We start from the raw sequence: 15,116 nt of genomic DNA, 5'->3' as shown, positions 1-15,116 counted from the left end.
ATTGTACGTGACGTGTTTGATACAATTTTTACACCATGAAAATAGCGTTCGTAACTATTACCATAAAAGATGTCCGTTATGTTGTCTCGCGTGTAAAAACGTTATATTACCTGTGTCGACGGGACAGCATTGAGCCCCGTCTACTCGCATAATGATTATCCACTGCGTTCGGCGAACTTGCTTCTAGCTCTGTTCCAACTGGACACGCGGAATGGTCAGCACACGTCTGGAGATCTCCGAGCGCCTCTGCAGGCTATCCCCTCATTTGAAACGCGGCGAGTCTGCGCAGATCACGTTGTTCAAGGTGTTGTCCCGTGATCCACCCATGGAAACCACAGTTAAGGAGGACAGGGTACTTTTACCGACGAGGCTTCTAATGTTTTTGCATTCAAAATCCAAAAATTCTGCCCTGCCCTTGCTTTACCCCTTTTGGAGCAGCCGCACGGGATAAACAAACAGCGCATAAAAAATGACAAACTTGAGGAAATATTCACAATACCTTGCAAGACTGAACGTATTCTACTGTATTCTAGTTAAGTGAGTTTCCCGTGAGGTCGGATACTCCGGATATCCCGCATCTTCAGCTGCGTAGGTTGAAAACTACATGACTTACTCGGCTTTAATATCTCAATTACATATACGTACAGACTGTAACGTTCTCGGGGCTATTGAGCTGGTAGAGTGCTTGGAATTTATTGCTTTTTGCCTTTCTCCGCACTCTGTAATATTGTTTCCCTATGCGGTTAGCGGCACCCATCAATCGGAGAAGCTCCGAGAGTAGATAATAATTACTCGTCGCGCAAGCAGTAGGCCTTCTATCTAACTAGCAGAGCGACAGCTCCGGGAAGGTTGTTACAATTTTTCTATCCCGAGACGAAAACTAATTTTTCTTCTGTGGTGACGTCCCTGTGTAAGATGCATAGGTTTCCTTTGCTGCTGTAGTCCTGCACTGAGGCGTGCATGAAATAATCAAATACTCGCTTCCTTTATGACTGCTTCAAGCAACGCTTCTTCCTCACCGCCGTTAGGGCAATTAGAATACCAAATATGACGCATGACCCTTCAAGAACTATCTCCTTTGTCAACGCAGAAATAATATACATACATTTTTATAAATTTCGTCGGCCAGAAGAGAATAAAAGCATTTGAATGTTGCGAAGAAACCACTCTCACTCAGCATATAGCGACTGGCAATGTATTTTTACTGTCTCTTCCTTGACAGATAAAAAAATGCTAATTGGTCAGGTTTCGCTGTCACCTACTCGAAAGCGCGATAGCACGCTTTCTCTACAAGTACCATTTTGACGTATGTTGTCACTGTGACGATAGAAAGGACAGGCTTGAACTATAAGTTATTAAAAAATGTGGCGTGCATCGTCTTTGTCACGAAAATTATTCCATTTTTTGATGAGATAAGTAAACAATTCAAAACCTTTCTGCTAGAAATTATGGCTAGTGCCGGAATATTCTACACAGGCATTCAGTTCATTTTATGGCAACACTTCAACTTCAAGTAGAGTCATAAAGGCTGTCATTTCGCTGTTTCGTGCTTCTGTTTTCATATTGTCGATTTCTCATCCAAACATTACACGTCTTTCATCAGTTTAGTTCAGTTCAGTCGTTCAGTCGTGTCCGACCCTTCGTGACCCTATGGACCATATCACGCCACGCTTTACGGTCTCTCACTATCTTCCTAACATCACATAATGTCAACTGCAGCGCCTCGAGGATGCCATCTAACCATCGCGTTCGCTGCGTACCTCTTCTCCAGTGACCCTCTACCTTTCCCAACATCAATTCTTTCTGCAGCGACTCCTCTATTCTCAACAGATGACCAAAGTAGCTGAGCTTTAACTTTAGAATTTCATCCTCCAATGAGCAGTCAGGGCTTATGGTCGACAATATCGACTGATTGGATCTTCTGGCCATCCAAGGAACTCTCAAGAGTCTCCGCCAGCACCACAATTCAAACGCGTCTATTCGTCGGCGGTCAGCCTTCTTTGCAGTCCAACTCTCGCATCCATACATCACAACTAGAAAGACCAATAGCACGAGTTATACGGATCTTGGTTGGCAGTGTATTGTATCTGCTCTTTACTGGGCGGTCAAGGCTAGCCATGGCTCTCTTTCTCAGAAGCAGGCGTCTCCTAATTTCATGGCTACAGTCTTCTTCCGGGGTAATCTTGGAGCCCAAGAAGCGGAAATCTATTACAGCTTCCACTTCTTGTCCCTTGATGCTCCCAGGACTTGACAGGTAAAAACGCCATGATCTTTGTCTTTTTAATTTTCAGTTTTAGCCTAAACTTCTCACTCTCTTCTTGTACACACATCAGAAGTCTCTTGAGTTCCATTTCATTTCTGCCATTATAGTGGTATCATCCGCATATCTAAGGTTGTTGATACGTTTCCCAGCAATCTTCACTCCAGCTGAAGACTCGTCTAGATCGGCCTTCCTCATGATGCCCTCAGCATAAAGGGTAAATAGGCAGGGCGACAGTATGCAGCCTTGCCTCACTCCTCTTCAGATAACCAGTTGGCTTTCTTGCATTTCTTTTGCTTTCGAACTACCTTAGTAGCAACTTCTTGTATTATATCACAAACATCAGTCCACATCTCTTCAGGCTCTCTGTCTTCCAGATCTAATTCTTGAAATCGATTCCTCACTTCCACGGCATGTTCTGATGAAATTTGATCCAGATCATACCTGAAAGGCCTTTAAGTTTTTAGCGTTTTCCTCAATCGAAGCTTAAATTTGGCGACAAGAAACTGATGATCGGTACCACAATCGGCCCCAGGCCTTGTTTTTACTGCTTGTATAGCCTTTCTCCATCTATGCCGGCAAAGAATATAATCAATCTGATTTCTGTACAGGCCGTCCGATGAAGTCCATGTGTACTGGCGCGTCTTGTGCTGTTGAAAATGAGTATTCGCTATGGTCAGGTTGTTTTCTTGACAAAACTCTACTAGGCTCTGCCCAGCTTCATTTCGCTCACCAAAACCGAAATTGCCTGTAATTGCGGATATTTCTTCACTCCCCACCTTAGCATTCCAGTGGCCTATAAGAAGAAGGATGTCTGATGATGGAGTGCGGTCTAAAAGGCGTTCCAGGTCAGCATAAAATCTCTCAACGTCAGCTTTTTCAGCAGTAGTGGTTGGTGCATAAACTTGGATAACTGTTATATGTTCAAAGGGTGACCTTGGATCCGAAGTGGAATTATTCGGTCGTGTTTTAGGTTGTACCCTAGCACTGCTTTGCCCATTGTTTAGTTTACTATGAAAGCGACACCATTCCTTCTCCTGGACTCGTGCCCGCAGTAAAAGACGTAATAGTCACCGGAAATAAATTCTCCCATTCCGGTCCACTTGACCTAGCTGATACCAAGATATCAATGTTCAATCTGTCCATTACTTGTTTGACGACATCCAGTTTACCTTGCGTCATAGATCTTACATTCCATGTTGGTATGTGATATATCTCCTTGCAACATCGGACGTTCCGGTCGCTTCCCGACACATCCACAACTAAGCGTTCTTTTGGCTTTAGCCCAGCTGCTTCATTCGTCCTGGAGCTACTAGGAATCGCCCCTTTGTTCATCCCCAGTAACATGTGGGACGCCTTCCAACCTGGGGGGCTCATCTTCCGGCACCATATCAATAATGATGCTGTGACTGGCGATAGGGTTTTCTTGGCAGGAAGTACTGGAGTGGGTTGCCATTACCTTCTATAGTGAATAACATTTTGTCAGAACTCTCTGCCGTGACCTGTCTAACTTGGGTGGCCCTACACAGCAGAGCTCACGACTTCATAGAGTTTCGCAAGCCCCTCCACCAAGACAAGGCAGTGATTCATGAAGGAGCACGTCTTTCATAGGTATGTACAAAGATGAACCGTCGCTTTACCTAAGTTAATTGTTGGACAGATAACAGAAAGATAGAAAACTTTCTGAGATATAGAGTGCGTGCGTATTTTTTTTTAATGTTTATCTTTGTTAACACAGAAAATGCAAAGAATGAAACCGCAATGTATGTATGCTTTCTTACCTGCAAAGGAAGAGAAATCACTGAAGATTTAATGACCGCAGAGATTTTGATCCTTCCGAAGTTTAGATTTCCTTGCTTCCACAAGGTTCTTGAACATTACGCAGTAATTTGAATTGTTTGCGAATTGAAAGCCTTCACTGTGCGGTATAATTGGGAAGTCTTTATGCAGAGAGACATTCACACTGCGAAGCCTTTTCGCGAAGAACTTAGTTGACTATGCCGATGGGGGGCAATTACAGTGCAAAGGATGCAAATATAAACCGTGGTGCTATTTGTATAGTTAAGGAGGTTTCAAGTGATGAACCCCTTAAAGGCAGCACGAATACTAGAAGGATGAAGAAAATAAATAAACATGATTTGTGAAAAGGTATATGCAAGAGAAAAAGACAGAAAACCATTTTCAGAACTGTACTGTTTTAAAATATAAGTTTATTTCTCCATCTTCGCTGGGCACGATGCTCATGCAAGGGTGGACTATGTAGACATGAATTGCTTCCTTATGATTCAGTTTGGTAGCAGCCGAAACATCTCTGAAAGCAAAGAGAAGACAAGACATCCACGATTAGACATAACAGATATTGACAATTCCTTAGTCCTCTCAAGCCTCAAACTCTCACTGCAAACGCAATCTGTCTAACTGGATATACATGAGAAAAGTGAATTAAGACGGGTTTGCTGGTTGACGAGGCGCTCAAAAATTAGGTAACGCAGCAGCTAGGCTTGCAGTGTCAGACTTATAACATTAAATAAAACGTCTACAAAAGATGAGCGTCTCAAAAACCTTGAAGAGTTTGCCAATTCTTCTACAGTAATTGAAAAGCATATACTTACACTTCCTCTTGCGGAGAAGAGCGCCGTACTGGAATGGAGAGCCGAGGCCATAGCCGTAGTTGAGGCCGTAGCCGAGGAGACCATGGCCGTAACCGTAGTGGCCGACGCCGTAGCCGAGGGTGCCAACACCGTAGCCGTAGACTGGGGCGGCGTGGTAAGAAGCGATAGCTGGGGCAGCGTGGGCAACGGTGGCCACAGCTGGGGCGTGGTGGACGGTGGTGGTGGCAACAGCTGGGGCGGCATGGACGGCAGCGAAAGCTGGGGCAGCGGCGTAGGCGGCAACTGGAGCGGCGTGAGCAACGGTGGCGATAGCTGGAGCGGCGGCATAGGTGGCGACAGCTGGGGCAGCGTGGTAGGCGGCAACGCGAGTCACAGCTGGGGCGACAGCGTAGCTGGCGACAGCAGGGGCAGCGTGTGCGACAGTGGTCACGGCTGGAGCAGCGGCGTAGGTGGTGGCGACCTTGGTCACGGCTGGGGCAGCAGCGTAAGTAGCCACAGCTGGGGCAGCGTGGTAGGCGGCGACGCGAGTCACAGCTGGGGCAACGGCGTAGCTGGCAACAGCTGGAGCAGCGTGGGCGACGGTGGTGACAGCAGGGGCAGCGTGGGCGACAGTGGCAACGGCTGGGGCGTGGGCAACGGTGGCCACAGATGGGGCAAAGCGAGAGTAGCCAAGACCGTAGCCGAAGCCACCATAGCCAAGGCCGTATCCGAGGCCGCCGTATCCGAGGCCGCTGTATCCGAGGCCGCTGTATCCGAGGCCGCCGTAGCCGAGGCCGTAGCCGAGGCCTCCATAACCAAGGCCGGTGTAGCCAGCGAGAGCGCTGGTGGCAAGAGCCAGGAGGACGCAAGCACGGATCTGAAAAAGATACGATTTTATCGCGCCTTTTCAGCTCAGCTTCTATCATTGTAAGGCTTTAATTTAAGGCTGTATGTAGTCGTGAAGTTTTAGTGATGTTGTCTATAAAGCTGGTTAGACGCCTTGCATGCACACTCTACAGCTTGGTTGATACTCGTCCTGATCTAGCGCAGGTGGTATTTATCAGAATGTCCTAACGTATGTATTATTTACTGTGTCGTTATGAGTATGATTCATATAATAGGACGATGATCTGAGGGATTAGGGATAAAGCGAGTTTGGAGGTGCGAAATTCCTGTACCCATAAAGGTATCTCCAAGTAGAGCCTCGGACTGCAGCCGTTAAATCTTTCGCGTCATACCCTTTTAATCCGCAGCTATCATTCATGTATTTTAAATCGAAAGTGTTACTAGCCCCATTACGTGAAACTCCGGTCGCAGGTGTGTGGACCCGATGGTAGCCAAAACACATCTCATGTGACCACAGAACAAGTGTGTGAGATAGTGTGCATTTCCCTTCCTGTGAATCAATTATTATGGCGAAAGCGTTTCTATGCTCATGGTGATAAACTCGCGTCGGCAAGGTTTGTCCGCGACATGTGTAGCGAGATTACAAGGGGCGCGTGATATACCGTGTGCTGCACAACGCTGAGGCTTTCGCATTTCTCTGCCACAGATGCTGCAGTGCTCTGAGAAATGTTATTCCTTCAGAACAGCGTAAATGAGTCGGGTAAATCTGTAGTAGTTTAGTTTTGACAACGTGTGCACTTTTATTTGTAAGATAATTATCAAAAGCAGCTACAGGACGGCACGTAGCTCTGCTCATTTGGAAATGAGAAGCGTCTGTTTATTGATACCCTTATGACACTGACATTTGCGAACGTAAAAATTAAGTATAACTACAGCTACTTGCTGCAAGCAAGGCCTTAGAAAATAGCTGTGGGAACCTTTTGTGGGCTTCGGCAATAAATCTAGGAAATGTTACTTGTGCTAAAAATGAGATGCCCCTTTCTTAAAAATAATTGATACTATGACTAATAAATATTAGCATCCGTATCCCTTTTGTCGCAAGCAGTACAGAACGTCAGTTGCTTACCATGTTGTCTCTGAGCTGCTGCTGAGCCGACTGCTGTCAGAGCTCAGTTCGCGGGTCCTTTTATACAAAAAGTTTCTCCTCGCGCTTGGTGCTCATTTAGAGCGTCAGGAAAATTCACCTAAAAGTAAAAAAGAAACGGACGGAATATCTGTGACATTTTTATTCCACACGTCTCGTAAACCGTTACAGCGGCTGCATATTGAGAGAGCGTGTGCGCTTCGGGATGCGGGATGCAATAGCATGCCGCACCCTGACCTTGGCGAGCAAGTAACTGGTAGACAGCAACATGTCGTTGCGTAGGTGCCGCTCGTATGCATGACAACTTGTCGATTAGGCACTCGATTGTATAAATGCCGGAGCCTCCATTTGTTCGAATATAAGCATTTTAACATTTTAAATGCTCACAGCCAAGATATTTTGTGCCCCTGATGTTCCATACTAATTATGCTTTTTTCCGCCTGTCGGAGCATTATTCTGCAGTTCACCGTTGTCGTAAAAAACATTTTCTTTTTGACAAAATTCTTTCTTGCTTTACGTTAGCTATCTTCGTCCTTTTCTCTGCAGTCATATGTTCTCCTTTGTACAGCCCGGTGAGCAAGAAAGCTTTGAAATTCGCGTGTAAATGGGCGAATACACTTTTAAAGAATGAATTTCAGTTTTTAATCTTAGTTAATTTTTGAAGAGAATAAAGATCTCAGTGAACAGATTCTGCGAAATCGCTTTATTCTGTTTATGCGGCAATTACCACATTTATGTCATTAATCAGTTGGCGACGATGCGACACTGAAAATTCAGAAAAAGTGACAACCAAGCGCTACTTTGTGACATGTCAGAATGTTTAGCTGCACTTTGGATGCTATGGTATAGGGTTAAGGTGCTCTTTGTCCAATACGGGCTCAACATTTTACGTGATCCGAAAAGATTCATTCATATAATGATTATCATTGGCCTTTATAAATAAAAACAGATATAAATCCGTATTTTCCATTCACATAAATGCTACTGCTTCGTCTCATATATGAACGAGAGACCAAGAAAATATTTTTTAAGTCGACGAACAAGCTGAACATTACCTTTTAGGGAATTCGACTTGGTGCTGCTTGTTTGCACAGGTGATGGCTTTCCTTAATTATTTCTAAGCACAAAGTGACTGCTCCTTTTTTCCTCATATGTGTTATCGGCAAAATTCGGTTTTATCATCACCAGTGTTCTAAGTAAACGCAGCTGTTTTAAACGGCAAAAAAGTGACACTTGATCGAAGCAATGATTCAATGGATGTGCGCAGTGTTATATCTTTGGCCCCTTGGCATGATACGGCAAATTGCAAATCTTTTTACGCTCACCTCTACAGCACGCGCTTAGTTATTCTCTGTGGTTATATACAACTGAATGCGTAAAGCGATTTTTCATCCCGACAGCAAAATCTCTCTTCTATGGCTGGTGCGCTGATCGAAGTCGTTGTTGTTTCATTGGCAGGGTTCGCCATCCATCTTCGAATTGTACCACGCTTATTTAAGGTCTTGGTTCCTTGAAGAAAGCACTCTTTAGTGCCCTTATAGATCGTCAAGGGTGCCTCGTACATGGCCACTTCATGGCAGCAGTGGCATCGCAAACGTACCGCACTGATATCTCCGCTCCTCTTATTAGCTCACTTTACGCCTCATCCGCCGTCCTCCACAGTAGCCACATGTTTTGTAATGATAATACATAGGTAGGATAATGGATAGTCGCTAAATATAATATAGAATCACCACAATTGTCACAGAACATGTGTAATTGCAGAAATATTTCAGAGGATTTTGACATGCTGTAGGTATACTCTGGTTGAGGATAGTCTGTTTCGATGGCAACCACTTTCGGGTGGCGTTTACAGTCGGCACCTCCTATGATCTCTCAGGGTAGCAACCTTCCGACCTCCCCCTTCGTTTCTCTACAATTGTAGAGAGGCTACGCAGCTGGGGCCTAGAAAGAGAATATCCGCCTCGCGTGCAAGAGAATCCAGATTCGAATGCTGATGACTCGCAATTTACCACGAGACTAAAAAATTGAAAAAAAGTCCGCGTGTCGATGGAATTGCTTAAACTGGTTTGGAGTGCCCCCTAACGCCAGTGAACGCCTCCGGAAACGCACTACCTTAACAGAGCAAGAAGTGGCCAGCCTGGTGTAGTAATTGGCCATAACCTCCTAAGAGTACTCCAACAAGCCCCTGGCCCTCACTCCCCAGCGGCTCCAAAGCAACTGACCACGAAGGCGGTTATACCTGTAACGCAGCAAAGGGGGCTAAGAATTTCTGGCTCCGTACAGGTCGCCATTGTGAACTGACCCAGGCAATGTTTAACGCTGGAACCGTAGCTAGTGAGGTTAGTTTAGAAGTACGTTTAGAGGAATTATAGGGCATGAAATGGGATGTGATAGAGCTAAATGTGGTTAGGGGACTAAATGAGACATTTACTGTTCTGAGGGGCGGACACGTATTCTGTTATCAATGTTTACCGGAAAGACGTGAACTAGCAGTTGGGTTCCTTGTCAATAAAAATATAGCTGTTAATATAGAGGAATTCTATAGCGTTAATGACAGGGTGGTAGGCATCGTAACAAAGCTTAATAAGCGGCATAAAGCGGTTGTGCAAACCTACGCGTCTGCATGTAGTCATGATGATCAGACAGTCGAAATCTTGTAGGAAGATGTGGGCAACTGGCAAAATAAAAACGTGGTATTTGGTACATCAATGCCAAATCAATGGGTACATCAATGCCAAGGTAGGGAAAAAGCAGCCTGGAGACCAAGCAGTGGGTGACTATGCCATTGCTTCTAGGAATAGCACGGAGAAGTTCCTGAGTTTTCAGAGTGCAGTAAGTTCAGAATCATCGATACCTTTTTCAGCAAACAGAAGAACCGGAAGTGGATATAGTAAAGCCCTAACGGGGAGACTGAAAATGAAATTGCCTCTGAGTGTGTTCTAACCCCGGTATTATGTATGATGTAGAGGTATTTTGAAAAATCCGGTGCAGTGATTACAGGGTCTCGAAGTCTCGAATTAGTCTAGATCTCAAGAGGGAACGAAACAGATTAGTAAGGCGGAAGTTCCTCACAAAAAGTGGTGAGGGGGAGGACAGAAGAATTCATGGTTTCACTACAGGATAGATATTCAGCGTTAACCGAGGATTACGACGTTATCCTACAAACAATAAACGATATTTCAGACATATCATTAATGACTGCACGGCAGAAGCTTGCGGTAGGATAGCTTAAGATGATACCGGTAGATTATCTAAGCAGACGAAATAATTAAGAAACGTCGAATTATGAAAGCTTCCAACGTAACCGACGGAATAAAACTGGCATAGATATCAATCGACATAAGGAACTAGAAGATGGGGAAAATTTAGCATGCTCTAAAGAAGGGGGGCAGCCTCAAAGCGCTGAAGAGGAAATTGGGCGTAGGCAAACATCACATGCATGGGCTAAGGGACAAGGCGGGCAATGTCATCACGACTAGGGGCAACATAGTCATGGTAGTAGAGTAGTTCTATACTGATATAATAGTCAGGGCAGCATTGAGATTGGCAGTAGCGAAAAGCAGTCAGACGTTTCGCCACTGACGAAGAACGAGGTTAAGAAAGCTTTATAAACTATGAAAAGAGGTAAAAGCAGCTGGGGAGGATCAGGTAACCAACGGTTTGTTAAAGGATTTGGGGATATCGTGCTAGGAAAAGTGATATACACGCTATGCCTGGTGTCATCGCCGGTACAGGAATTATGGAAGAACGGTAACATTATTTTAATTCCTAAGAAAGGGGACGCTAAGGACCTGAAAAATTACAGACCATTCAGCTTACCATCTGTTACGTATAAGGTACTTAATACGAAAATTGCTAACTGAATCAGGAGAACCTTATACTCGGGGACAACGTTTTGTTGCAATGTGGTGGAAGCTACGGAGCCGAAACGCACCAGCTTCCTCCGCACAAGGATATAGTGCCTCCAGAAATTTCGCAGGTGATGTTCTGGAATGTTATACCGTTATGGAACTATTAACCTTATTATTGCATCAGACTTATACTACAGTACTACCCAGTACACCGGGAATTTAATACTCAGCGTTCATGTCGATGGCTGCGTGGCCTGTCGACAATCTCGCAAAGCGTAAGCAGCGTTCGTGGGGCCGGGTGGAATGCGTCTGCCGCTTTTCTCCGCCCATTTCTGCGCGCGTTCGTAGCGCGCGTCTGTTTTTCACAGCGTACATGGTGCGTGTTGCCGAAGCCGTAGCCGAGGCCAGGTACTCGGACCTATATGGCGTAGTAATACAGTTAGGAAAGCTCCGCCCTCGTAGCTTTGGCTCCATTGCCACAGAAAGTTGTCCCCGAGTATAGACTTCAATCAAGTAAAATATCAAGCATGTGTTCGGAAACGGTACGTAGAGTACCATCAACCAGGTGATAGAAATGTGCTCGGAATATAAGCAGCCCTTATACAAAGCATTTATTGATTACAAAAATGCATTTGACTGAATAGTGACCACGGCCGTCATGCAGGCATTGCGAAATCAGGGTGTAGACAAGCCGTACGTAAAAGTGCCAGGGGATATCTATAGTGGCTGCACAGCAACCATAGTTCTGCATGAAAAAAACAGCAACAATCCCATAAAAAGGGGTAAGGCAAGTAGACACGATCTCCTCAGTACTATTCACAGCTTGCTTGAAGTAATCAGAGACTTGGAATTGGAGCACTTAGGGAAAAGAATGGAGAATACCTCAACAATCTGCGATTCGCTGATGACATTGCCTTATTAAGTAGCTCAAGGGATGAATTACAAATAACAGATGACCCAGACAGCAAGAGCAGAAAGGTAGGCCTAAAAATCAATATGTTAAAGACTTAGATAATTTTCAACAACCTCGGGAAAGAACCGCAGTTTGCAATAGGTTGCGAGGCACTGGATATCGTAGGAGAATACGTCTACTTCGGACAGGTAGCAACCGCAGATCCCGATCATGAAATAGAAATAACTAGGAGAAAAAGATTGGGATGCAGCGCATTTGGTAAGTTCTTGCAGATTATGACTAGCAGCCTAACCTTATCGAACTTTTAGCAGTTGGATCTTAACTGTACTCACCTATTGAACTGAAACGTGAAGGCTAACGAAAAGTGTTCTGCAGCGTAGAGGGGGTGGTTCAAAAGTATGCAGGGGTCAAGTAGATGCAGATAGCCCGGAACTTGGTTAATTGGAGGAATATGGGAGAGACCTGGCTGATGACGACGACGACGACGATGATTATGATGATGATGATGGAGAGGGGGACTTGCCAACTTCTAGCTATGACAGCTGGTGCTTGGAGGCTCCACAGAACACTCAGTGGCATCTCTCGACGTAGGAAACCTGGTGTTGAAACCTTGAAATTAACAAACCCACTCTCCATACACTAACCTCAGCATTGACGGGCTAGGAAACACAAGTGCTGTTTACCTTAGAAAGCGGCACTTGTGGTCCTTGTAATATAATATCGATTCTTTTTAACATTTTAAGCAGCCGCGCGTCTTTTCACATTTTTCAGCAGCGCTGCTTTAATGTATTTCAAAACTGTATCAGGGTTCGCATCATCTCTTGATAATCCTTAGCGTCAACTGCATTTACCGTTTATTTTTCTCGGTGCCAGATTTAGAATACAGGCAGAAGTAAAAGGTACTGTATGAAGCTTTATTTCTAAGACTTTCTTGAGACATGTTAAATTTTATAGTTTCAGAATATCCTGTCTCTCCGCTCACTTGATCCCAATAGTGCAGCTGTCTTGGCTCGTTACTGCACTACGAAGGGTGTGCACCTCTAATCATCTTATTCGCGTAATACGTATCCAAAATTTGTGATATTTTAATAAATTACGATCTACCACAACTCTGTCTGATCTGTATGAATCTGTAATGCAGTTTCGGTGACTTTACATGGCATCATGCCTAAGGTCAACAAGGGTATGCATGCCAGTTCTTTATACGATCTTTTAACACAATGGTGTTAAATGCCCCGTTTAGCTAAATCTATAGGTTGGTCTTACCTAGAAAATCCTGTTTGGTCGAAAGAGGTCATGACGATACGAAGTCTGACGTCGTTTCAAGAAATAAATGGGCGACCAAATGATAACACCAAGCTTCTCACCATTGTTGTGCGAGACAGACATATTACCCCGAAGCAACATTCATTTTTATGTCTAAGTCAGGGCGCACCAGGAAACCCCAAGGCGACCATCGAGACCCTTCAGAACTATCACTTCATAATCGTTAAATCTTGTGTCCCCAATGTAATTTATCTTTGGATGTAGCCCTGACCTGAAAGTGTGAATGAAGCTCTCCGCGTTCCAAATCTGCATAGGTGAAGTGCAAGGTGAAAAAAATATGTGATGCAAAATGAGGAATGTAAGAGGGTATATGAGTATAACCCTAGAAAATTCTGAATTTTTTTTTTCAGGCTGGGGTGGGAACGCTAGTCTCTCGCACCTGTTAGTGCCCCATGAACAAAATCAGCTACAATGTAGGCGCACATGCTCATGTTCCTCGGGCCACAAATTCATAAATGTTCACCAAAATTCCACGAAATGTTAATATCAGTTCAGCAGTTAGCAGATGTATTCCATGTTATTAAAGTTTAAATGAGAGGTGCTCGAGAGAAAGTGAGAGGAGAAGTGTTTTCTGCTCACCTCTCGTACAATCACTCAGAATTAGAGCTCTAGACTAAGGGCCCACCCGTCTAAGGGAGGTTTTTTTGCCTCTCAATCTTTGTATTAGCAACAATCCCGATCGTCCCATGTCATCCCACATGGTTTATGTATAATTATTCTGCGGAATGATGCCTGATAATATACGCATTTAGCACGAATTAAAACTCCAGGGAAAATTATTCCAAAATAAGAAATGCGTGCGAGGAAAACAATCAACAATTCCGCAAAATGTCGGAGAGATTTTTTGTTTTGCTCACAGGCGCAGCGGAGAGAATGCAAAACATAATAAATCTACGCGAACACTCTTCAAAGAATAAAGAACACCGTGGACTTGCGAAACCCAGTGACATTTTCAAAAGATGTCATGTGTATTATTACAGGGATAATTACAGCATTTCGCCACAAGATGCAACCTTATTCGCTTTCATGAACCTTTCAGAGCCAAAGTAAAACTATAAGCCTTTGTTTCTTGGATGCTGTAGGGTCGATCTATACTATACGAGGCAAAATCTTTTCATTTCCACCCCAATCTCATTAGATATTTTGCTCAGTGTTCTCTCCTTTTAACAAGAGCCTCCGTCCTCGTGGTCTTAAGAGGGTTCCGCACATGACAGTCTTGGTAAATCAGGACATAATACGTTTTCCGCTTCGAATCAGACAAGCATTTGCCAACACTATCACGGTTACGTTACACGTAAAATAATTACCCAAAAAGAAGTAGAATGTAAAGTTGTCGCTGTAGCACAGTTGGCAGAACAAGAAACGCGAATTTCAGAGGTGGTAGGTACGAACGCCACGGAAAGCATGCAGTTGTTTTATGTGCTAGTTTTTGATATTCGTTTACAATAATATGACTACGGTTATAAATCCCAGTTATCATTATTTAACGAAAATGGACACTTTACTCTGCGGATTTCTTCGCTTCACTCCCGGCAGGCTGCCGCCATATTGTGACGAAGTGGAATTGAGCGTTTCTGCTGACAGATGACGCTGAAGTGTGTGCAGGTAAGTGGGCTGTGCAGTGCCGTGCCCCGGTATGCTTGATAAAGCAGACTAGGTGAACGGGCCATATGAAGGCCCACCTAACATCTTGGTGGAGGTGCGGGGTTATGTCGTACAATATGTACGACGCTACTTGAAAATATTGAAATATCAATCTGTTCCGAATTTAGGACGACTAGAAGAGAGGAAAGAGAAGGGTTTGGCGGGAAAAGAACTTCAGTTTGCTAAGCTTTATCCACAAATGGACCAGTGCGGAGGAGAGCAGCTGGCGCACTCTAATGCAAAGAATGGACAGTTTAATTAAAAAGGTAATATCCAATTTGGTACATAACGTGTTTGACACAATTTTTACACCATAAAAATAGCCGTTTGTAACTATTACCATAACAGAAGTTTGTTACGTTGTCTCGCGTGTAAAAACGTTACATTACATGTATCGACGGGGCAGCATTGGCCCCCGTCTACTCGCATAATGATTAACCATTGAGTGCGACGAACTTGCTTCTGGCTTTATTCCAACTGGGCCACGGAATGGTCGGCACACGTCTGGAGATCTCCAAGCGACTCTGTAGACTGCCAT

At 44.4% G+C, this 15,116-nt stretch overlaps 1 protein-coding gene across 1 annotated transcript; it reads right to left on the bottom strand.

Moving 5' to 3' along the window:
* Positions 1-4,455: 4,455 nt before the first annotated feature.
* LOC146196385 (uncharacterized) lies at positions 4,456-15,116 on the bottom strand. Its single transcript, XM_084596986.1, has 3 exons — positions 15,035-15,116; positions 4,873-5,754; positions 4,456-4,571 (listed from the first exon to the last, which is right to left on the bottom strand). Coding segments are annotated over exons 1-3 (966 nt in total). The 3' UTR covers positions 4,456-4,569.

The sequence above is a fragment of the Amblyomma maculatum genome, chromosome 3, assembly GCF_055883805.1.
Source record: "Amblyomma maculatum isolate TAMU_Amacu chromosome 3, ASM5588380v1, whole genome shotgun sequence".
In the NCBI taxonomy this organism is placed as follows: Eukaryota; Metazoa; Arthropoda; class Arachnida; order Ixodida; family Ixodidae; genus Amblyomma; species Amblyomma maculatum.
Note: the sequence above shows the minus strand (reverse complement) of the source record. Positions and strands in the feature narration are given on the sequence as shown.

What these genes read in the sequence shown, in the direction of transcription:
- LOC146196385 (XM_084596986.1), bottom strand. Translation starts at nt 15,116, where the DNA reads ATGGCAGTCTACAGAGTCGCTTGGAGATCTCCAGACGTGTGCCGACCA. An exon ending in TGGAATAAAGCCAGAAGCAA is followed by an intron (nt 5,755 to 15,034) that starts GTTCGTCGCACT and finishes TGAGCTGAAAAG; the next exon opens with GCGCGATAAAATCGTATCTT.